The following is a 25,085-nucleotide window of genomic DNA, read 5'->3' on the forward strand; positions in this document are numbered from 1 at the left end:
AGGAATAAATCCAAGGAATACAACAAAAAAAATCTCTTTTCCTTAACCCATACATCTAATCAGTTTCTGAAATGCTTTAGTACGTATCAGAAGTATTCACTGAATTAGAATCTCTCCTCTCCTCCCCACTGTCACAGATCATATGTCTTTTGGCTAGACTGCTGCACCAATCCCCTGCTGGAGTAATTCTGCCCAAGTCAGCCTCTACTCTCCTATCAGAAAATATGTTTATGTCATTCTTTTGCTTACATCGGCCTGTGGGCTCCTCCTGCAATATTAAATAAAACTCAAACTCCTTAAGTTTGGCAAAGTTCTTCACCAATTGGCAGCCTCATTTTCTAATACTTAGCAACCACTAATACTAATACGCTACCTCCCTGCTCCGGCTCCCCTGTACTCCGTAGCCACGCATACCCAGCCATTGCCTCTGAGCAGATCAGGTTCTTTACTGACTCCAAGCTATTTCCCTTCTCTCTCTTCTTTAAGAGCTCCAGTTCAGAATTAACTTGTTCTAAATGTTTTCTCTGATTCCCCCAGGTGGTATTTAAATAGCTACTACTTTGTACTCTCCCAATATATCATTCAAAAATCCGTAACAGTATTCACTAAATTATATTAACCCATATATGTATATGACTTTCTTCTCCCTCACCAAATAGGAACAGTGAAAGACAACTTTTTTTAGTCTCTAGCACAGAGCTGCACAGTTAGACAGGGTCTTAATAAATGTAGTCACTGTAACTACTGGGTACCAAACAAATGTTTCTGGCATAAAATTAAAATTTTGGCAGGTTTATAATTAGATCTCAAAAATACTCTTCCTTAGAATTAAAAGAGGTTTTTTTTTTTTTTTTTTTGGTTGTCTTGCTTATTTTAAAATCCAGGAGATTTTAAACTATTCCTTCAGTCAGTTTGCATTTAAGTACCTATTTAAAGATCAACAAATATTTTCCAAAGCAGCTAAAAAAAATTTTTTTTTAAAACCCCCACACACACTAATAATTATAAGTGATTTGAGGGGCTGTTGGTCAAAATTCCTATTAAATGTGGGAAAACAATCTCCATTACTGTCAAAAGATATAAAAAGTCACCAAAAACTTACATAGAACATTAAAATATAGAGAAATATTCACATTAATAGTAATTAGGAAAAAAAAAACCCAGAAAATCTTGTACTATGCTGGAGAATACCTAGCTAAGATGGAAGAAACTTAATATAAAAATATTTATGTTATTCATCCCACTCCTGTACTTCATTTCAGTACTGTTTATCTCTAGGATAAAGTGGCTCCAATAGTTTTAATTTTTTCTTTAATTATAGAATTAATAGTATAGCTTAGTGGAAAAGAATGCAGACTATGAAACTAGACTACCTGAGTTTAACTCTATACCACCCTTAAAAGCAGTGAGTCCTTGAGTAAGTCACTTAGCCAATCTGTGCCTCAGTTTCCTCCTATGTAAAAAAAAAAAAATTATAGTATCTGTCTTATACAGTTGTTGTGATAATTAAGTGAATTAATATGTAAAGATGTTTTTATTCCTGGCACTTTAAAAAATAAACACATAGATCAATGGAACAGAGTAAATGGCCCAGAAATAGTCTCTTCCACAAATGGTATTGAGAAAACTGGACAACCACATGCAAAAAAAAAAACCGAACCTGTGTCTTACACCATACATAAAAATCAACTGAGTGGGTTAAAAATGTAAGACCTGAAACCATAAAACTCCTAGAAGAAAACACAGGAGGTAAGCTCCTTGACATCAGCCTTGGCAATGATTTTTTTTGGATGACATCAAAAGCAAAGGCAACAAAAAGCAAAATTAAAAAGACTACATCAAACTAGAAAGCTTCTGCACAGCAAAGGAAATCATCACCAAAAATGAAAAGGCAACCTACTGAATGGGAGAAAATACTTACAAGTCATATATCTGATAAGGGGTTAATATTCAAAATATATAAGTAACTCATACAGCATTTAAAAAATTTTGTTTAAAAAGTAGAGAGAGGAATTGAATAGACATTTTTCCAAATAAGACATACAAATGGCCAACAGGTACATGAAAAGTGCTCCACATCACTAATTAGCAGGGAAATGCAAATCAAAACCACTGAGATATCAGTTCACACCTGTTAGAATGGCTAATAATCTAAAAGACAAGAAATAAGAAGTACAAATAATAAATGCTGGAGAGGGTGTGGAGAAAAGAGAAGCCTTGTACGCTATTGGTAAGAATGTAAACTGGTACAGCCACTATGAAAAACAGTATGGAGGTTCCTCAAGAAACTAAAAATAGAACTATCATATGATCCAGCAACCCCACTTCTGGGTGTATATCCAAAAGAAATGAAGTCACTATCCCAAAGAGATATCTGCATCCCCCATGTTCACTGCTGCACTATTTACAATAGCCAAAACATGGAAACAACTTAAATGTCCATCAACAAATAAATGAAGAAAATGTGTTTGTGTAAAATGCAATATTATTCAGCCATAAAAAGAAGGAAATCTTGCCATCTGTGACAACATAACTGGACCCTGAGGGCATTACACTAAGTGGCTAAGTGAAATATTCCAGACAGAGAAAGGGGATAAATACTGTATGATCTCATTTCTATATAGCATCTTAAGAAACAAAAACACTAAACTCATAGAGACAGGGAACAGACTGGTAGCTCCTAGGGTTCCAGGGGCAGGGGGTGGTAGGGTGGGGAAAATGGGTAAAGTTGTTCAAAAAGTACAGACTTCCAGTTATAAAATAAATAGGTTTGGGGACATAATATACAGCATGGTGACTATAGTTAACAACACTATATTGTATATTTGAAAGTTACTAAGAAAGTAAATCTTAAAAGTTTTCATCACAAGAAAAAAACTGTGGTGATGGAAGTTAACTAAATTTATTGTGGTAATCATTTCACAATATATACATATATCAAATCATTATATTATACCTTAAACTAATACAATGTTATGTATCAGTTATATCTCAAACTGGAAAAAAAATCCAGCTCAATCTAAGTTAATTGGCTTTCTTGCCTTTTTAAGTCAAGTTTTAAGTAATCAACAGGTAGTGTTCTTTGCTTTCTAAACATAAAAAAGAAATCTGGAAGTTCATTCATTAACTATTATTATGAAAACTACTCATTAGTACTAATATTACTAAAACTATCATTATTAAATAATTTTTTAAACATTACCACAAAAGGTATGACTGTATTCCCCAGATGTGATTCTGAATTTCCTTATTTTCAATTCTAGTGTAACAAGGAAAAGCTTTAAACTAGGTTGGTTCAGGCTGAGATTAAAATCAGCTCAACTAAGAACAATGATCAGATGAATAAATAAGTGATTTACCTTTCACAGATAAAGTATGAATTCAAAACAGTAATATTCATTCATCATATAAAATAAGGAATTCCAGAAGGTTAGGGTAGCAACCAACAGAGATAACAATATCTCCTCCTATGAAAAAAATTATGTGCCTTTTGATTTCAATATGTACAGGCGAAAGATTCCCATCTCATTCTGGTTACACGAAATGCTGTATTCAAGAAAGTATCTTGTTAGCTATTTGGAATGAAGGCCACATGTTTAATTCAGTCTCTCATAAGCCTTTGTTTCTGTTTATAAACTGGAAAAAATGAGGTACAGTAAAAACTAATGAGATTTTTTAATAAAGCCACTACAAATGTGAGCGATTACAGCAACTGGTATTCCAGAGGGGTTCAGCTTTGTCTTTGAATATAACTATTTCATATCAATTAATAGAGAAACATCCTACATGGTAGCAAATTATGCCCAGACTTAAGAAGGATCATCAGCACCCAGAAGACAATAAAAACCTCAATAAAAATAAATACTCCTAAATAAAGTTGTTAGACCTAATGCTAGTAGACCAAATAAAAATTCATGTAGCCATTGACCTCCAAAGGAAACAGAGTAAGCTACTTATTTCTCAATTAGCCTTTTATTTTCTGATACTTAGAAGCCTAAGTGCTTTACATAATACATTTAAAAGCCAAAACCAAAACAAAATTTTAGTTGTAAAACACTCTAAAATAAAGTTTTGACAAAACTTATACATAACTCCCCAAAATTAAAAAACTTAATTTCCAGTCAAACTGTTTTTGATACATTATTCTTAAAACGAGATAAGATGTTCAGAATTAATGAAAAAGCTTCAACAATGTAATGACAAAGCAATATATACTTATTGTGGTCAATAAACACACAATCTCTGCCTCTAATAAGACAACATAAGCATCTGATAGAAAACTTTAAACTTTACACAAAATGTAGTCCAAATTTTTCATCATCCCATTGTAAAGGACAGGGATAACCAAAAACTATAGTCCATTTCAGAACCCTGCACTTTAGTGCTGAAACACAGCATCAATAGAGCAACGAAGACATCTACTATATAAAGAGGACATAAAAGTTCCTGATCTTAAATCTACTTTCTTTAAAGTAATTTAAAATCTCTTTAAAGGAATTTAAAATGTTATCAATGACATGAATTAATTTAGCACTACCTAATGCAGTATGAAAGCAATTTATCACACAGAAAAGTAGTAGAGTTACTATTTTTGGATAGATTCTCAGGCCAATTCTCAAGCATCCCAGGAGGTATTTCCCCTAGTTTTAAAACTGAAAGTCCCAGACAAACACAGACAGTTTGTCACCCTAGCTTGAGAAGTGGTAAGGGGAAAGCAACCCAAACACTTAGGAGCACTTATGTACCAATTTCTATGCAATAAAACGCACTGCCTGAATTAGAGAATCATTCATTCCTACCAGTTTTAGATTTTTAAGTCTCCCACCAAGACTAGCCAGTGGCATTAATCCATCCTCTTCTGCCTCTTCTTAAGTTGTCTCCTGGTAGCATGAGAGTTTGGTGAAGACTCCTTCCTTCAGTCTCCTGTCTTCTGGACACCACCGTCTCCTGGCTTTTTACTCCTACCTCACTAGCTGCTCCTTCTCCATCTCTTTGGATGGCTCTTCTTCCTCTATCTGACCAGAAAACATTAACCTCTGCTATCTTCTCTATACTATCTCCCTGTGATCTCCTTTAAACACCATTTATATACAGGTAACTATCAAAATCCCTACCTTCGCCTCTCCCATCTCCCAGTTAGATCCAGACTTGTACACCCAATATCTCATCTGAACCTCTAAAATGCATTTCAAACCCCACATGACTGAAATAGAACTTTTGATTCCATTTATCTTCCTCACATTTTTCCCCACCTCGGGAAATGGCAGCACCACCCATTATAATTACTAAAGCCAAAACAGAGACGTCATTTTTGACTCTTCAATCCTTCATTTGCTACCTCCAAACCATCAGTAAATATGTCAGCTTTCTCGAGTATACTCCATATCCATTCTCTTCTCTCCAATCCAACCTTACCACTCTAGTCCAAATCATCATCTCTTACCTAATTACTGCAATGGCCTACTAACAGGTTCTCTACTGCAATCTTTCACCTACCCCGCCATAACTTCTTCCCCCACAAAACAGCCAGGAGTGATCTATAAATACCAAGGACAGAGAATGTCTGCTTCACTTTCCCAGCACATAGAACACAGAACCACGCCTGCCTCACAGTGGCACTGAACATACTGAGTGAAAGCAAGAACGTCATCTCCCCTACCCTTCCACAGCTACCTTTCCCTCACAGAGAAACAGAATCCAAACTTCTTACAAGGCCTTACCTTATCAGGCCTCCCTCGCCTCACATCCCTCTCACTATGCTCTATACTCACTGACCTCCAATATTCCTCAAACTCCCCAAAATCATTTCTACCTTGGAGCTGTTTTTATACCCTCTGCCTGAACACTCCTCCCCTCATGTCTGGCTCCTTCTTACCATTCAAGTCTCAGAGCAGTATTACCTCCTCACAGAGGCCTTCTCTACTCAGATCTACCCCTCCACTCCATCTCACCCAGTTCCCTCTTCTCCACTGTACTTAAAGTTAGCTGAATTGTCTTGTTAGTTTAAAGACTATTTCCTCCCCACTAGAATGTAAGTTCCCTGAGAGCTGGGACCTTATCTTTCTTGTTCAATGATATATCCCCAGAGCCTAGTACAATGCCTACTACACAGTATTTATTCAAAGAATGACGCACATTTACCAAGTACTGATGTATATGCCAAGTGCTATGCTAGATAACGATTTTTTTAATTAAGGAAAAATAGAAAGTGGAAGTAAAATACTGGTATGAAGAGCAATTTGATGTTCTTTTATGTTGATCATTCCTATACTTAAAATGAATGATCTTATACTATAAATTTAACTTATAGAATATTATTTTGTCAATGTAAAATACAAATAACCTTAAAGTAGTGATAATAATTAGTATCTCACTGTAGCTTTAGAATTTATCTAGGTGATCACATCCTTCATTTTTTAATGCACAATTTGAGGGAACTAATTAAGCTATAACTCAGTAAAATCTGGGAGCCTTCATGTCTTCTCCATTTTCTCAGAATACACATACACACATTTCATCCAGTCAGGAAACTCAAGACCTTGTTAAAACTTTCAGTTCTTGACATGCAGAAACATTCACAACACGTCAACAGAGGTTGTTAACTCACCATTTATTGCCCAGCCTCAGATTAATTTACCAGCTTCATTCAAGCCAAGAAACGATCAAATTCCAATTAATAATCAAGTTCATTTCACAAATGTCATAACTAAAGTTGAGATTCACCCTTCACCCCCCAATGCCTATTAAAGAAGAACATGTCCAACTGATTTTAGGCAGAAGAGTTATGCTTCATTGTTACTGTAGTACTTTTGGGTCCATTTAATTCAGAACCACAGAAAATCTTAGTATTTGATGTAATCATACCAGTTACTACCACTATCATTATGACATAACTAAACACCTTATGACCATGCATCAACTAGGAAGAGGTAGATTTAAAGTTTGAGGCACTGAACAAATGACATTTCTTCAGATCATGTAAGTGTTTTCTATAATATTTCATTTTTAGCACACTTTAAAACTGTCATAGCCTACCTCCAAATGTTTTAAGGGTTAAATACATTAATATTTTTAAAGTATGATTTATAAAAAGGAACAAATTCAGTATAACTAGGTATAAATACTCAAAATATCACCATATCATACTAGATTCTTAAAACCTAAGGGAAATACCTCCATCTTTCATCCAACTTTGAAACTATTATACATTTTGATTAACAGGGTATTCTCAAATGCACTCAACCAAACGCATAAAAGACATACCATTTGTTCTATTTAAAATTAGCTTTCTAACCACACTTGCCAATAGAAAAAGGGGGAGGGGGCTTCTGTTTGATCTTTGTATGGAAATAAAAGAAAATATTCATTTGTTTTCATTTATAACACAGTTACTCTGTAAAGCTGAAAAACTGTGGGTAAAGCCAAAACAAAATTAAATCCTAAAGCAAAGGTCAAAAGTTCAGTATTTTCCAAACCACACTTATTACTCCTATTTGTTTTTACTGCCATTACCGTGAAAAGAAAGTTTCCTTCAATTTTTTAGAACACTGGTTCTATTACCTTTGGTTTTCCCTTTAGTCTAATTACATAACTATATAAACAAATCAGTTTTAGGACATCTAGAATTAACCCCCATATTGAGACAAACTCATTTAAATACCAGAAATTATTTTATTATCCCTGTCTTCACACTAGCCTTCAAGACCAAAATGACTGAAGACAAATTCAGTCAAAAGACTGGTTCCTTCTGTTTTCAGAAAAGCTCTAAAATCACTCAAGGTAGTCAAAAGATAATATTGGACAGTATTTCAAAAATATAAATTTTCTTTAAATTCTCAGAAAGAAAAAAAAATGCTTACATGAATAAACTCAGAGGTCATTCACCATCTGCTTACTTGCTAAAGAAACCACACTTAAGATTTTCACCTAAGGTATACCTTTTTTAAACTGAAAAAAAATTTTTTTAATATTTGCTTTGCTCAAGAGAATAAACATAATTACATCACTATTACTATAAAAGTAATCAATTCTCAGTAGACAGCTAAAAAAATTTTATTGGAAAGGCAGGTCCTGACTTACCAAAGATTTATCACTGTCAAAGGTGAGATAAAATACATGTTTTGTAAAGATATACTGCCCAAATTTCTTAAAATTGTGTAGTATTTATAAGGTATCTCCTTCCACTATATTCTTTGCCACAGCAAAGGTTTAGAGGCTGCAATATAACCTCAAAATCCTTCTTTCAGTTAACTAACAATTTCTAAGTACTATGATGTTTCTTCCTCACAGAAAACAATGTTGTGCTGTACACCAGAAACTGTAAACTGACTATACTACAAAAAAAAATTTTTAAATAAAAATTAAATAAAATGTTAAAAAAAAGAAAACAATGGAAAAATGTATACAATGTTTGAGTGATATTATGTCTTCAATGTGTTATTACAAATAAATTTTAAGAGGTTAGGTTACAAAGACATTACAGATGGCTTTTAACATCTACAGATAAACTGAAACCACTCCCTTCAGCCCCTGGGGATAATGAAGTGTCTTCTCACACACTGAAGTTACTTTGATTGCAGGATTTGTAAATACTCAGTAAGCATCAGAAACCTCTCAACTGCTGTCTCCTCTTCTTAGGACAAATAGTATACGTTTTAGAGAAAATAATTTCCTACTCATTTTTTTTCCTAAACTCATGTCTACATTAAATCCTGTTATTTTTAAATAATATATCAAATTTAAGAGAATGATTTCAAATTTAACTCGATTTTAAAATGTATATATGGCTAGATCTAACATACAGTATGTGACTACAGTTCACAATACCAAACTGTATGCCTGAAATTTGTTAAGAGGGTAGATCTTAAGTGTTCTTACCAAACACACACAAAAAAATGGTAACTATGTGAGGTGATGGATATTGTCAACTAGTTTGATTATGGAGATCACTGCATAATGTATATATATATCAAAACCAAGTTGCAGATATTAAATATATATATAATTTCTATTTGTCAGCTACACCCCCAATAAAGCTGAGAAAACTGTCTTTAAAAAAACACATCACAAATTTCTAAACTATCACAGAATTGCATTATTTGAAATTATTTTAAAAATCTGAGTTTATGCCTAATATTTTAAAATACCAAAAATACTACCACCAACAACAACAAAAAACTTTCAAACGCTACTTCTGCTTTGTTTTGCAAGTAGCTTTGAAAATGTATACAAAAATGTCGTTATACAAGTCGAGTTCAAACATCTGTGTAACAACGTTACTTAATAGAGTCCCAGAAGCACCTAAAATTGTAGGAAAATTTTTGTGTATGTACAGATGGCGAATTTTTTTCTGGATAAATGGGCCATATAACTTGCAGCTTCTCTTGGAGGGTTCAAAATTCAACTAAGAGTAAAGTGCCTGTAAGAACTGTCAACGTCAAATAACTTATCACAGGCAACCCAACCCTATTTTTTTAATCCAATTTAGGGGAAGATTTACCCTAATTTGGTGGCTCCTACACAACTTTTAAGGGATGCAGGCATGAAATGGCTGTGCGTTGCAAACAGCTCCCTTCACACACCCAACAGCGTCAAACCCCAAATTTTCCTTGAAAGGGCCAGGGAGAGGCAAACGGATTAACAACCCCATTGCTCAAAGATAGACTGACTCTTGCAGGACGTGTCCTCCAAAGAGGGCTGCTGGGCGGGGACCTGGTTTCAGTGAGGGGCTGGAGCCCTCGGGGGTCTCTTGCAGCCAAGGCATCAGCAGCAGCCTGCTTCCGCCCCCAAACGCGCCCTAAAGTAGCGGCTGCGGGCGCGGGTGCAGCAGATCTCGGCCCTCCGAGGCGCGGCCCGCGCCGGCGCCGCTGCAGCACGGTCGCAGCGACCTTCTCGCCCTGGTGTCCGTGAGCCCCCTTATCCACGTCGGCCACACACCCCACGAGGGAAAGGGAGGAAGACACACAACAAAGCCCAACCGAGGAGGCAGGCCTAGGCGAGCCGTAAGTTGGGGCGTGGGGGCTGTGGCCCGAGGAGGAGCGGCCGGGACACCGAGCCCCAGGGTGCCGGTGAGCCGCGAAGCGCGGCAGACAGGGAAGGGGACGCTGGCTGCCAGATGTCAGCCCTCGGGGTCGGGTAGTCGCAGCCGGCAGGAAGCCTGGCTGGCGAGCGGGCGGAAGGCCAGGGGAAAGCCAGGCCTGAGGAGGGAGGGGAGCGGCGGCGGGGTCCCGAGGCGCCGCAGTTGGCCGCGACCTCCACCCCAGCCCAGGGCCTGTCCCGTTACTCACCCGCCGGGAAGCTTCGGGCTCCGCCGGGGCTGTCCCGCCCGCCGGCCTCCGGGGCCAGGAAGCGCCCCCACATCGCTGGCGGGAGTGCCGGGTGGGCTAGGGGCGCCCGACTCCCCACCTCTCCGTCCTCCCCTGCCTTCGCCTCCTGCTTCTTCGGCGGCGGAAACTTGTGCGGAACCTGGGCCGAGGCGGCACCGGCGAGTCGGCGAGCGAGCGGACTGGCTGACTAACGGCCGCTCAGCGTCGGCCGAGGAGCGCAGGGGCCAGATTCGCCGCCGCGGCGGCGGCTGCCATAGCCGAGCCGGCTGTTTTGAGGTCCGGGACGGGGAAGCGGTGGCTCCGCGCTGACGCCGGCTGGGTCCCCGGCTGAGCCCAGGCTCAGAGGCTCCAGGCGCAGTTGCAGCTGCGGCTTCTCTCCGCCCCCACCGCCCGGGGAGCCTGAGCCGGAGCCGGTTGGGGGCGGGGCCTGGAGGGGCGGGGCCTCGGGCGATTACATAAGGCGTGCGCGGCGTGGGGCGGGGACTCCGGGCGGGTCTCGGTGGGTACCCTTAGCTGCTTTGCTCCGTCAGTAGGCGAATAGGTGGGTCCGACCTTCCGGCCGCATCCGTCCTTCCCCAGCCCGGCACCCTGCGAGTTGAGAAGAGGGAGGGAACTTGGCCCCGGGCCTTATCTTTCGGTTCCTCCCCTCTTTGGGTAATCCCTCAGGCTCCCAGGGCACCTCTCTGAAAAAGGTACGGGAGACCTGTCTTCTCATCAGAACGGATAGAGATAAAAATGGTTTACCCGGGAGAGGCTGAGGGACTCCCAGTCTCATGTGGACTGAAATTAAAATCGTCATCATGCACTCCACAGACATTGTTATAGTTCACTGTAAGGTATAGCAAAGAGATCGTTTGCCTCTGCTCGCAAATTAAATGGGGGAGTGGGGGGTGTACAAAATATCTACATCTTGGAGATGTGCGCAGAAAAAGCAGGAGAAAAGCCTCATGGGTAATTAGTACTAGAGGGTTCAGGGAGGAGATGTAAATTTTAATGTAGTAGCCCAGTGTCTCAGATAAGCAGTCGGAAAGGAGTCAAAATGACACCAGAGGATCTAATGAGAGTGTAACTTACTTACACCCTACACCTTCACATCCCTCATCTGCGTGGTCAGTTCACGCCCTTCACCTGAACCCAGAGTGCAGGGCCAGGTATCCTAAGGAAGGATAAAAGGGTGCAGCATCCTCTTTTTAAGTCTTCTCATGGCAATATTCATAATCTTTCCAATATTTAGATACAAAGTAGTATTTTTTAATAAATATTGATCGAGCACTGTAGAAGGCGGACTCTGCGGTTGGCGGATGAATCGGGTAAGCTGCAGAGCAAGTCCCTAACCCTCAATAGGCTTTGAGTCCAGTGTTGCTTTTTTCTGCTTTGGATGTTTGCTAATTTTGTATTTAATCGCCCTGTGATTGGAAAGTACTGCTTAAAACTTTTAGCGGTTAAATTACATTTAGGTGTATAATCTATCATTTACCACAACTGTCCTGCAATTTATGTGATCACAGTTTTACATTTAGTCTCCCTCTGGTAGAGTTCCATTTATTTCTCCAAATCATGAGCAACTGGCCAAGGATCAACTGTTTCTAAGCATAGGAAGTGACAGAAATATGAAAAAAGAATGTAGTTTGTTCCTTTTTGTGATTTAAATATGTTTTAGCTCACTTAATATGACACTTGAATAGTGTAGTTTCAAAAAGAAACCCCAAGAAGTATTATCAGAAGCTGTAGAGCTGTAAGAAACTATCTTTCTCTTCATGACTTATAGTTACCATAGTCTCATATCAGCTACAGCATTTACTAAATACCAAACTTTTTTATATGGTTCTAAGAAATGTATGAACCATTACAGATATATCTTGGTCCTCTGTGAGTTTAATATATACTTATTGTTATTCCAAAACTCTGCCAACGTCCACTCGATTCTAAGCAGTATTTTTTTTTCAAAGAACCATTTACTCAGGTTTTCTACATGTTTTTATCAAATTAAAGGGCATGCCACTACATACACCAAAAAAGTACATGTGAAGCTGAGACTATATAAAATATTTCAATATCTATTACAGAGTAAAGGCAAATCGAAAGAACATGTTGCTATTTTGGCAGTTGGCACCAGAGATAAAAATTTTTGTATCCCTAGTAGTTAAACTTGGGAGGATAAAGATCTAAGGCAATTAAAATAATTGAAATGCTAAGAATATTATGTATGTTTGGTAGTTTAGATAGAAATGAGCACTGGGCAGGGGAAGAGGAAGGGGAAAGGAACAATCCAGAGCACAAGAAACCTGACCTGTCAATCAACCAGAGCGCAGGGAACCTAAGTTGTCAATCAATCAATCAATCAGTCAATTAATCAATCAATCGTGAAACCAGGATATAAAAACAGGAAAAAGGAGGGAAGGGTGCCATTTTTCCTCTCTTGCAGTGGCCCACTCCCATTTCTCAGGAGTGTACTGTCTTTCACTATCTTCTTTTTCACTAAATAAAAATCTTGCTTGTATCACGCTTTTTGTCTCTCGTCAAAAATTCTCTTCTTTTTTTTTAGGGGGGTGACTGAGAACCGAGGTAGTTCTTATTTCCCTTTTCCTGGTAATATGTATATATGTAAGCTGTAACCATCCAATTTTGTGTGTGTCATATGAATTCGGAATATATAGTTGATCCTTGAACAACACAAGGATTAGGGGGTGTGGACCTTCTGCACAGTAAGAGTACCGGAGTATAATTTATAGTCTCCTGGTACCCACAATTCCTCAGTATCTGCAGTTTGGCATTGGAGATTTCCACCAACCAGGGACCCTATAGTACTGCAGTATTTACTATTGAAGAATATCTGCATGTAAGTGGAACCACACAGTTCAAACCTGTGTTGTTTAAGGGTTTACTGTATACTGAACTGAGATTTCCCTCCACATCCATGTTACACCCAGTATTTGAGGTTCTCACAATGGTTAAAATTAATCAGGGCACAAGATTGAGAGCCTGAGGGCTACCTAACCATTACTAAGCCTGATGTTGTAAACCAGCATGTTTTTGTTTTACTGTGACAGTATGTAAAGACCATAAGGAGAATCTTACAAGCTAAAACATTTGTTATTGAACTTCAATATTTTAGAAATTTTTCTAAGCAGGTATAAGTAATGAAAATAGTGACTGTGTATGTGTTTGTGTATGTGTGTATATACATAAATATATCTATAGTTGCTTAGGTGAAATTTAGATAATGTTTTGGGAGAGGACTTTTTAAAAATATAAACTAGATCACAAAAGAGGAAAATAGTTCTAAAAATACCAAATTTAATATCAAACCATATTAAACTCTTCATTTGAAATAATACATTCAAAAAAGATATTTAGAAGTGAAAAATAAATGCTGCATTCATAAATTTTAAATCCTTTGGATATGAATCTGAGCCAATAAATTGAACTATCTTATATGTATTTTTCTTATATAAATTTATCATATCAGTCAAACCTCAAGAGAGGTTAATGTTTATAAAAATATAAAATATCAAAACCAACAAAAAGTTGAAAAATTAAGCCAACCAATTAAAATTGAAATAGTTCCTAAGGAACAATTGCAACTTGATAGAAACACATTTGTGGATGAAGTCTAAAAAAATTCCAAGGAACCAATAATTCTGGTGTATCGAGGATGTAACAAGGACTGTGATACATAACCTCTTCCAGGTCATAAAAACAATAAGCTGCCAAATTTACCGTGGGTTGTCATAATCTCAAATAATCATTTATAATAATGAAAAAAAAGAAAACTTAAGAAACTCTTTCACTTGACAATGGGTTTGAAAAATCTTAATTGGATTCCTAGCAGATACATTCAACTATACAAATGTAAACAGAAGACATATAAGTTACTTAACCTGTCTGTGCCTCACTTTCCTCTTCTGTTATTTGTGAATTACAATAGTAACTGCCTCAAGGATTGTTGTGGTCATTAAATGAGTTAATATTTGTAGCATGCTTAGAACAATGCATGTATGCATCCTATGTTGATGACACAGACATACAGTCTAGAAATAGAGTTCTGTTACAACTCATAAAGAAAAAAAACATGATTGGTACATCAAGGTTAGTTATAGATGATGCTTTGTATCAGAATAAAGTACTGATTGATATTTTTTCCTGACCCTTTGGGGTTACTAATTTGTCCAAGGCTTATGGTGAAATGGTACATCTCTGATAGATATTTACCAAATGCTTTGGAGCCAAGTTCATAGAAGCCTTTATTCTAAGCTATGATTCCCTGAACTCCCCATGTGGATGTCTGATTAGCTACTGTGTTTCCTGTCTCTGCCCAATGCTACCCAAATGGTAGGAGGAAGAATAAGGAGAGGTGACTGTGTGGTGTAGACAGGCCAAGAGGGTGAAGATACCTCCTCTCAAGTCCCTGATTCCTGGCAGATACAGAAAATGAGTCCCACCTATACCCTTTGGTTCCAGAGTTGGGTTGCAGTGGCCAATGAGAAAAGTAAGATGTGGATCACTGAATAATAGAGCAGTCCTTCAGGCAGGAGGTGAGGCTGGGAGGGATGAAATTCAGCCAAAAGATAAAGTTTAGTCTTCCAAGGAACCATCAATGCTTACTGGAACTGCTTAGGACTAACATCTTTGTCAATGAAACTTATTGTGGTCACTACCTCGTCATACTGAGCCTCTAGAAAAGATGCAAGATCATTTACAATGAAAGAGGACAGCAACCTTGACAATGTATAAAGAGACAAATTCTTCTCTCCCTGTCATTCTTTTCGAACACGAAATTGAGTAGTGGAAGGAGAGGAGTGCAGAGTTCGAGAAAGCAGATCATGCCTCCACTAAACACACAGAGTCTCCTATCTAACCTGCCCTAGGGGAGAAGAGGACTGTTTTCATAACTTGAAATGTCCAAAATGTTATGAAATTAGATTGGGATGTACTCAGTGGAAAGAGGAATTTTCAATAGAATACAGTTGACAGGAGTTAGTGAGGAAAAAACCTTAGAGTATATACTGTCAATGATTTGAGAATTCTCACTAAACCGATTAAATATTTAATGTAATCCTTAAAACAATCTGTTATCAACAGTTAATATTAGCCCCATTTTAAAGATTGGGGAAAAAAGACCCAGAGAAGTTAAATAAGGCCACACAGGCAGTAAAGAGCTAGAATTCAAATCTAATGAGCTTTCCCCATCATGCTCTTCAACATGTTGCAAAACAAAAATTATAAGATTTTTCTTCAGATACTATATGAGAAGGAAGGACTTAATTATAGGATTTCTGTATAGTGTTTAGGGTTCAGCTCAGATTGGAAATCATGTGACATAAATCTGTGGTATGGGACGATTTTCTTTAGCTGCAGCCAGCAGTTTGAGCATAGGAATAAAGAAGGCAGATGGATAAACATGGTTTTGCATTGTGGGCACTTAGGGAAAAGGGGCAAGGAACTGAAGGATATTTGCTACAGAATGGATGCAATGATGGGGGATTGGGTGTAGCCTATCTGGAGAAAACACTGAAGTCAAGAGAGGGCTGAAATCTTGAGAGAAGGTTGAGGGAGTCAGGGAGCAGAAGTTTCACACAAAATCACCAAGCAGATATAATGAGAGTAAGGGAGTGAACGATGGAAAGACAGGGCGGTAGGTGAGCGGGTAGCATGTTGGACTTTAAGGTTTCTGAGGTGGGGCAATGGAAGGCTTCAATCTAAGAGGCAGCTTCTCTCTAATTTCCCTTCAAGAAAGACCTTGATGTTCATCCAAAAGGATGTTCAGTCCACAAGCTGCTAGCACCCGGGATCTGCCTCAGCTTTTGAGTGGAGGCCTCCCTCTTCCTGGATAGCCCCAGCCAATGACTGAGCATGACAGAGATACCTGCCAGTTTTTCCAAAGCAGAACCCTCCTCATCATCAGCCTCTGTTCTCTAGCTCTCCACTGGATTGACTGAGACCTTGTCAGGTATGCACTGTGGTCTGAGCTTGTCCTTTCCAATCCTATTTCCTGCCCCTTTTATCTTCCCTGCCCCTTGTACTGGTGTTACCCTCCAATAAACCTCTTGCACTCATTCCATTTAACATCTGCTTCCTGGAGAACCAACTGAAAGAAATCTGTGAAAGATAAAGATATAAAGGAGTTGGGGTTTTGTCTATGTATCTGTTTGTTTGTTTTAAATAGTAAAATGGAGATTCTTAGAGTGTGATGAAACTGTTTCTGAGGGCTGTAAATCAAGGATGAGTTACCAGAAAGGCAGCGCAGAGCAACATGGACTGACACCAGACAACAGTATAGGTAAATAACAGCAGAGGAACAACAGATTTAAGCCAATTCAGAATGCCACTTGGGCAGACATGAAACTCATGGGGAAAAGTCCTCAATAGTCCTGACAGGGCTGGTCCCAGGAGCTGCTGACCCTTAGACAAGTTTGCCACTATCCCAAGTGCTTCCAGAAGCACACCACAAACTTCTGTGTATTATTGAGTTCATTGAGGTCAACAGGATTTTAATTAGTTAATTAAGAGTGATTTATTGATTACAACTTCACAAACTCAAATCATTTTAAAACATTAAGACAGTTTTCACAGTAGATTCGTTACTTCTGGACAGCAGAATTCAATTCAATAACTCTGTTAACTTTGGTAAGTTTTCATTCTAAAGAATTTTCCTCATAATGCTTACACAATGGAAGAATGTAAGGATCTCTGGAACTGTAAATAGAGCTAATATCACTAAAACAGTCCCAAAGGGATCTGGGCTAATTTAAAGAGTGGACACTTAAGCTAATATTTCAATGTAATTTTAAAAAGTATTATAATATACTCAGAAAACAAAACACAAGTCTAGCTATAATTTTGAGATTTATGGGGGAACTAATTTCTTATTTTTGTTACTTTTTTCTGATTTTAAAAATAATACATATTTTTAAAAAAGAAAGAAGATAGTATAAAAGTGTTCATCACTTACTCATTTAGTAAATATTTGTTGTCCTTAAGTAGAGAAATAAAAAGTAGGCTTGATGTGAATTCAATCTGTAAAATCTGGAATCTGTATTTTAAAAAAATATATATAAAACATTACTTTAAAATGTGTTACAATAATTACTACATTGTAGTGATTGTAAATATATGTTAAATTTGGAAGTAGAAAAAAGCAACATATCTTGTGTTATTGTTAAGCAACAATATTGTGTTGACATTTAACCATTTCACATATTATATCTCAAAATTTTAACATATCAAGTTGTTCCAAACTTGGGACACATTTTTGAAAATTTATCTGAAAACAAATGGGGATCACCTTATATTTCGACATATCTAGACTAACTTAATTGAAATTAATTAATTAAAATTGGTCCACTTTTTTCTCTACTTTGAGCCATAGCGAGATACTTCTTAAACATTTTTAATATTTTATAATGGTGTGTTTGGGGAATCTATATTAACATACTGCCTAAAACTGAATACAGAACGAATAACTTCTTACAGACTTTTCTTACAACCTAATAAGACTTAAATGTTTTTTAAAAAACCTAGAATAATCAATTTGAACTTTCATTATAGTGATTGAGAATTTTTTTTAATGTTCTGTGCACCTTGAATCACCAATTGCTGAACTGCAAAACTGTAAAATAAAAGCACAGAAAAGCCACCTGAACATCAAATATATTCATTATCATAAGTGCTCACAGAGAATCTGAGAAGAATTAACAATGAACAAAGTATCTAAAATTAAATTCACACTCATATATACATTATGGATGATGACAAATTACAAAAGATGTATCTATGATATACAGGAATTTAAATGACATTTTTCTCACTGGTATATTATATAAATCTTTATGTTAGGTACTTTATTTCCATTACATAATTTCCTAATGAAGTTCTGGAGTAAACTTTTAGCCTTAGTAAAACTGGGCAAGGTATTTATACTGTGAAAATCACCGAAGGATAGGTATTTTCAACTGTGATCAAAAGATAGAAATAGCAGTTAGCATTTATTTTCATAATCTTAAAAAAGTATATGATTTCAGCAGGAGAGACCTTTAGTAACACTAAGAAGGCAGGGGGATGGACTGGGGGCACCTGATCAGTGCTAGGAGAGAAGAGAGGGCAAGGCAGTATCCAGAGAATCCTGCACAGCAGTTGCCTGAAGGCTGCTGCCTTCTTTGCTCACCCTTGAGCGTATGTCTGGTTCTGGCCCAGGCCCAAGAGCTAAGTTTCAGATCATGGCAGGCTTAGGAGAGCAGCGCAGACTGGAACATCTAATCCCACCCTGGCTTACCCTAAAATGGCCCCTGAATTCACCCAGCTCCTGAGCCTGCTGCCTGAAGCTGTTTCTACAAAATCGGAGCGTAGTAGAGCAATACCACTCTTGCTCTGGTTTTGGGTTTGGGTTTTGCCACATCAGGTTTTTTTTTTAAAGAATTTTCATCTTCCTCCATACTATGTCTTAAAACAGATTTCTTAAAATTTCTTAGAGGAAACGAGCTGCAGTTAGCAGATGAGTGTCTGTCTCTGTGTTTCCAGGGCTGAGGTAGTTATCAGCCTGTAAGTGCCTACCTGCTATATGGGGATCCAGTACCAGGCACTGTAGTTTTTCTGTTGCCCTTTCATCATCCAGGGGTTTATGATGACTTTCCTTAAAATGTTTTGATACGTGTGGGCATTTGCCTGCTAAAAGAGGAAAACTTTGTAAGCTGTGAGGAGCCTTTCTGCTGAGGTGGCTGCCAGCCTCCTGGAGAAGGTCCGCTAAAGGAGAACTGCAGTGAGAGCCTCCGGGAAGCTCACATGCCTTGGTCCCTTTTCAGACTCTGGCAAAAGGCCAGACTCAGAGTATTGCTCCAGTGAGTAGCTGGGCAAATTGGCAGATTGCCAGGTGAGAGGCAGACTCTCATTTATAAAGTGATGGTTTTTATAGACTCCCAGTAACCCATACTGCCACTTACCTGAACTCTGTGGTTTCTGGAAGAAAAAAAGAATCAAATTATTCTCCCATTAGAATAACACCAAAACAAACACTGAATATAGGCTGGCGGGATCTATATTGGTCTTTTCAAAATGCTTCAGTATTTATTTCAGTAAATAGCCTTTGCATGATCGTGTGCCTATCACGCACACTGTTCCTGAGTCTTGAGATGTTCTCTGCTTCTCTAGTTGCCATTAAAATTCCCAGTTCTATGGTGCAGGGGTTGCTCTGTCCTGTTGTCTGTAACCACCTCATTAACTCCCACCCCTCTTGGGTTTTCTGAATCTGGTTTTCTTAAATATGATAAGGAGAATGTCACTTAATGTGAGAGATGTCAGAATGGTCAAAGAAAAAAAAAAGAGTAGAATATGAGAACTGAGAAAAATATGATTACCATAAAATGTCATCTTAAAAAAAAGTTTTTGTAGTTTAAGATTTGTATAAACAGAGCTGATCTTTATTAATGTGTCCTATTGATGCCTGCAAAAGGAGATTATAATCTATATCTAGGGCACTTTTTTCTTGTGCCTTGAGAAAAACAATAAAAAAAATAAAGTTTCCTTAAATATGGTTTATAAATACATTTTAGTAAGACATAATTTTTCTTTTAAAATTAAATTTTAAAAGAAATTTTTAAATTTCCAGCTAACTATTTAATACTCAGGATCATTATAGGGTTATTTTAGTTAGAATCTATAGGATTCATGTGTTCATGGACTGAAATTTGGCCGCAGAAATTGCTTAAGATCTTTATCTTATTTTTAAAAATCGGAAAAAAGTAATACCAAGCCTAGAGGTCTTAAATCTCTAACAATAATATAATGTAGTTATATTATATAGTTGGTAACATTTTTTGTTGCTCTTAAAAAGTATATCTAGTTTTATAAAAGCAATAAATACTTCTTACAAAATATTCAGAAAAATAGAAAAAGAAAACAATTATAAATAAAGAAACAGGGGTCTATCTATAACGATTGTGTTAAAGAACAGTAGTGCTAAAACTACCTCACAGGCCAGCGATATTGTACCATGAAACGGCTTGTTAACTTTCAGAGGTGATGGGGCTGCCACTCTGAAGAGCACGCCGTGCGGTGCCAGCACTGGAGACACATGTTCAGACGCAGCTCTGCTGCCTGCTGTCTGTGGACCTTCTGGGCTCAGTTTCCTCACTCATCAATTGGGATCACTGCAGGATTATCTCATAAAGCTGTCATGAGTACACACGATCATGTTTGATCAAGTGTTTCACAAGTTGTAGATAAGCTCATCTTTTTTAAGAAGGATGAGGAGCAAGCAATCCAAAGAGGAGCTAGAGCAATAATAAAAGGCATTATTGAGTGCTAAGCGCTGTGCCAGGAATTTTGCCTGAACTGTCGCATGTAATCTTCATAACCACATAAATAGTAGGAATGATTGTTATCTCCATTTTCTAGATGAGGAAACTGAGGCACAGAGTGATCCAAGGAGACATGGGTAGCAAGAGGCAGAGCAGGAATTCAAAGCCAGTTCTGGCTGCCTCTAGAACCTGAGCACTTTCATATTACCTACATCACAGGAAAAAGTTTCACTTCATTAGTAATCAAAGGTTTAACAAATAAAAGGTATGGAAATGCATGAGAATGATAAACATCTAGTTCCAGCTGTCTCTGTAGAGGGGGCATAGGGAGTGGAATTGGCAAGGGGGTCCACAAAGACTTCAACCATTTACATAATATTTTATTTTTATAAAATTAAGTAAAAATATGGAAATGTATTAAGAGTTGATAAACCAAGACTATGGATTAATATTTTTCTCCATATTTTTCTGTATGCTTTAAATAATTTACAGCAAAAAATTAAAAGCAGTGAGCTAATGTCATCCTATTTTGTTTATATGAAGACTAAACAATTAAGAAAATAATTCTGATGAAAGTCTGGAGAAACTGATATTCTCGTATGTTTTTGGTGATATAAATTGGTCCAACTCTTTTGGAAACCAATTTGGAAACCATAAAAATAATCATACTCTTTGGTTCAGTAATTTCCCTTTGGGATTACTAGCCTAAGAAAAAAATATCAAAATATGGATGGAGAAGGGTATAGCTCAGTGATAGAGTAAGTGCAAAAGGTCCTGGGCTCAATCCCCAGTACCTCTAATAAATAAATAAATAAACCTAATGACCCCCCCAAAAATTTAAAAATAAAGAAATAAAAATGCAAGCATGCACACACATAAATACACTCACTGAAAAACTATATGCATAAAGAAGTCAACTACAGTATCATTTAAAATAGTGGAATATAATGAATAATTTAAAATTTTAACATAGTATTACTGCCAGCTTTAGAATAATATTTATGAAGGCTATATACCAATTTGCATAATGGTTGTGATGTAATGTTAGTTGAAAAAAGTCAAAATATGTAATTGCATAGCCACTAGAATTAAATCAGTGAAAAAATAAGCATACGGAAAATGTTAAGGAAGGAACACGCTACAAGGATAAGTACAGAGTTAGTGTAAGATGCTGAGATCATGAATATTTTTCTTTCCTCTCGCTTCCAAATTTTTGATAATATTGATCTCTGACATGTTGTTTTTGTAACATAAAATTGTTACATAGTACAAACCTAGCTTTGGAAATAATAAGATCTATTTTCAATAAACTAAAATTCAAGGGAGAGGATGAGGAGTTCTCAGGAAAGTTGTAGACAATCTCCAGTCAATGCAGGCATTCAGAGGAAGTGGAGATCATCAGGCTGGGGGCCTCTGGCATACTGAGGGAGGGGATGTCAGTGGGCTTCAGTAACTGGTAGGGCAGGGAAATAGGAAAAGGCCTAAGGGAAGGGGGCGTGCAAACTTCAAAAGTAGAAAGATAGGAGATAATCGCAGGGAACAGCACTTCATGTCATGGAATATTTTCTTTCCAGTTTTTAATCTGCTGATTTTTTTCAGAAAATGTGGTGACTTTAAAGATGTCATGGTCGAATTAATTCCACAAAACAACTGGTTGTAGAATCATAGCAACATAATTATGAGTTGGGCTTCTGGCTCCAAATCCTTTGTCTAAAAATAATCGCAATGACTACATCTTGGGAAAACAAAGCCATTACCTATTCTTGTGCTACAACTATCTTGGTAGTCACTTACTGGAAAATGGATCATGGATAAAATAACTCCGTGTTTTTAGAACCTCGCCTGTCACTCTTACCTTAAATGAGTTGATAAATGAAATCATTTTCAAACTCTTGGTCCATAAGCATTCTCTTACAAGAATAGGACTTAGGAAAAATCTTTTATAATCACACAAGCCTGCGTGTGCTCCCTGAGTGGACAGTCCTGGCACTCCCGAAACCCAGTGTTGTTCCTTTGGGGAGTGTATTTTCTTGTGCAGAAAGACAGAGGCCAGGGGTAAAGATGTGGGGAATAGGGGAGGAATGTTAGGTAAGTCTCCAACATGGTGAGATGAATGAACCTGTATGCTCTACTGCCTCCAACATCTACCAGCTGCTCTTTGGGTTAGATAAAATTCATTGAATAATATATGAATTAACAGGATGAATGGATGATACTTATCACTTACAGAATGATTACTCTGTGCTGGGAGTTTACATCCATTAACATTAATTGTCATAAGAATCCTGCTGAGTATGTAGTGCAAATGCCAGGGTACTTAGGTTCTTCAACAACTCTAGTTTTTGTTTTTTGTTTTGACTCTAGTTTGGGGGGCAGTTGTTTTTGTTTTTGTTTTATCCTTTAAGATCGGTGTAAAATAAGAGTGTTTGATAGTGATCTCAAACACTGGGGAGAAATCTGCTGGTCCTGCCCACGTCTCCAGGTTTCTCTTGCTCATCTCACATTCTGTTTTCCTACCTGGGCTAAATTCTTCATCCCTCCTTTGCATCCCTCTTGTGTTTGCTTTCCTTTCCGCTGTACTGTCTTACTCCATACCATAAACACATCACCTCAATTTCTTCACTTCCCAAATTGTCACCCACATATGACTGTTTATGAAACAAACATGGATTTATATTCTGGTGAAAAGGTAAGGCATGGTCCACTATGGTGCCACGTAATAAACAACTCAACATTGGATATTAAGACTGTTGTCCCAAATAGAGCCCTAGATTTTTTGCTGTTTTACTGGACTTTTCTCCTTCCTGGGGTTGGTGCTTCCATCTCAAGCTCTGGGATGCTCAAAATTCTTATTTTATCAGGCAAAGTGATTTAGTTCTTTGTCTGGGGCTTCCTCCTTCGTATCCAAAGCAGGCTAATCCAGGTGTTTTCCTAAACTTGGAGTCTTGGGAATCTGAAGGCTGTAGTTTTAAATAGCATTTCCCCGCCACCACTATGTTATTATCCACATTTTACACAAGATGAAACAGGTTTAGTGAAATTAAATGATTACCTAAGAAAAAGGGCCAGAGTATGAATTAACAGCCTGGCTTGTCTAACTCAAAACTCATGCTCCTTCCACTAAACCAGGATGAAGGCATGAAAGTCAGTACTTATTGAATGTTTACAACATGCCTGGCTCTGTTCCAAGAGCTTTAGGGGCATCAACTCATTAAATCCTCACATTAGCTAATATCCATTTTATAAACACAGAGATAGTAAGTAACTTGCCCAAGGTCATATAGCAAACAAATGGAAAGGCCAGGATTAGAACCTAGGTGATCATTCTTTGTGGTTCCCATCATCAGCTGCCAAGCTGGACCAGCCTCATGCTCTATCTACTTTCAGTTCTTTCAGTGGCTGGACCTGGGGGCAGATTACAGGTCAGTCTGCATCCCGAAAATGACATCAGCGTGGTTTAGAAACTCACGTTTTCTGAAGCTGTGGCAATGCAGGGGCATTGTTAGGGTCTGAAAGTACAAAGTAGATTTGCTCAGAGAGAAACTGAGTTATAAACTTTATAGCTGCTGCTTTTGAAAATAATAATGTAATTCAGTCTTTTTCTGCTTAATGAGTTGCTCCCAATCCACTTAATTCATTTAGTCAGTCACCCAAGATTTATCAAGTGTCCTCTGTGCTTCTGGTCCTGTTAGGTGCTGAGCAAACAAAGACTAACCTTTCAGGCTCAGTCTTGCAGTAGCTCAGAGTCTTGTGGGGAACTTGCAGTCTAGAGCATGCTGTAAAGTGACTCATTCATCAAATTGTCACACATTTGATGATATTTGAATCTATAGAAGCCATAGAGAGTCTTATTTCAGATCCATGTATGAAAGAAATGTCTAAGAATTACTTCTTGGAGGAAAGAGAAATGACTCTATCTCCAGTGGTAATAAGCCCTCCAACATAGGAAGTGGACAAGCAGAGCCTCGATGATCATCTGGCCAGAAGTCTGTAAAGAGTGTTCAAACTTAGGATGCCTTGAAAATTCTTATCCTAGAGTCCATGTGCATATTCCAAATGTTAGGAGGACAGTCATGTCAGTAGGAATATGGAGAACTACACAGAGACATAAAAAGGCAAGTTAAAGAGTAAGACTAGGATAAGGTTATGATGAGCGTTTCTTACAATACTGGTCTGTGGGGGACAGTGTTAAGATTCTAGATTTCCCTGCCCAATTCTTTAGAGAAAAAGTCTTGGCATGAAGAAGGGCATTAAACTAGGTCAACATTGCTTGATAGAACTGCTTCCTCAAGAATAGAGAACTTGCTTTGATTTATTTTATGCTCAAAGTTCTGATCTGAGGTTCTGATCTAAGGTTTGATTTTCTGAGTGGACGTGACCATCAGGGCAAGATGTCCCACAGAGATGACTACTAGCAATTCTTTGGGAAGGAACATCTCTCATTTTAAATTAATAAGTGGATATCTTC

General features: G+C 37.8%; 1 protein-coding gene and 1 long non-coding RNA gene across 7 annotated transcripts in view; one reads left to right on the plus strand and one right to left on the minus strand.

Annotated features, from left to right (window-relative positions):
- CEP85L (centrosomal protein 85 like) overlaps positions 1 to 25,085 on the minus strand; it is a 217,633-nt gene that overhangs the window by 156,548 nt on the left and 36,000 nt on the right. For 2 of the 6 annotated variants that reach the window (XR_004321930.1, XM_032484778.1), the window contains exon 1: positions 10,287 to 10,736. Coding sequence is in view for 2 of the 6 variants with exons in the window: in XM_032484778.1 (XP_032340669.1) it covers positions 10,287 to 10,359 (73 nt within the window). In the remaining 4 variants the exon portion in view is untranslated. Of the gene's footprint in view, positions 1 to 10,286; positions 10,740 to 17,277; positions 17,359 to 18,875; positions 18,990 to 25,085 lie in introns of those variants that run through there. The other 4 variants (XR_004321927.1, XM_032484777.1, XR_004321929.1 and 1 more) reach the window with 3 other exon arrangements.
- The window catches only part of LOC116665356, an 82,842-nt gene continuing 67,552 nt past the window's right edge, over positions 9,796 to 25,085 (plus strand). Inside the window, exon 1 of the long non-coding RNA XR_004321931.1 lies at positions 9,796 to 10,001. This is a non-coding gene — a long non-coding RNA (uncharacterized LOC116665356). The remainder of the gene's footprint in view (positions 10,002 to 25,085) is intronic.

This window comes from Camelus ferus, chromosome 8 (assembly GCF_009834535.1).
Source record: "Camelus ferus isolate YT-003-E chromosome 8, BCGSAC_Cfer_1.0, whole genome shotgun sequence".
Lineage (NCBI taxonomy): Eukaryota > Metazoa > Chordata > Mammalia > Artiodactyla > Camelidae > Camelus > Camelus ferus.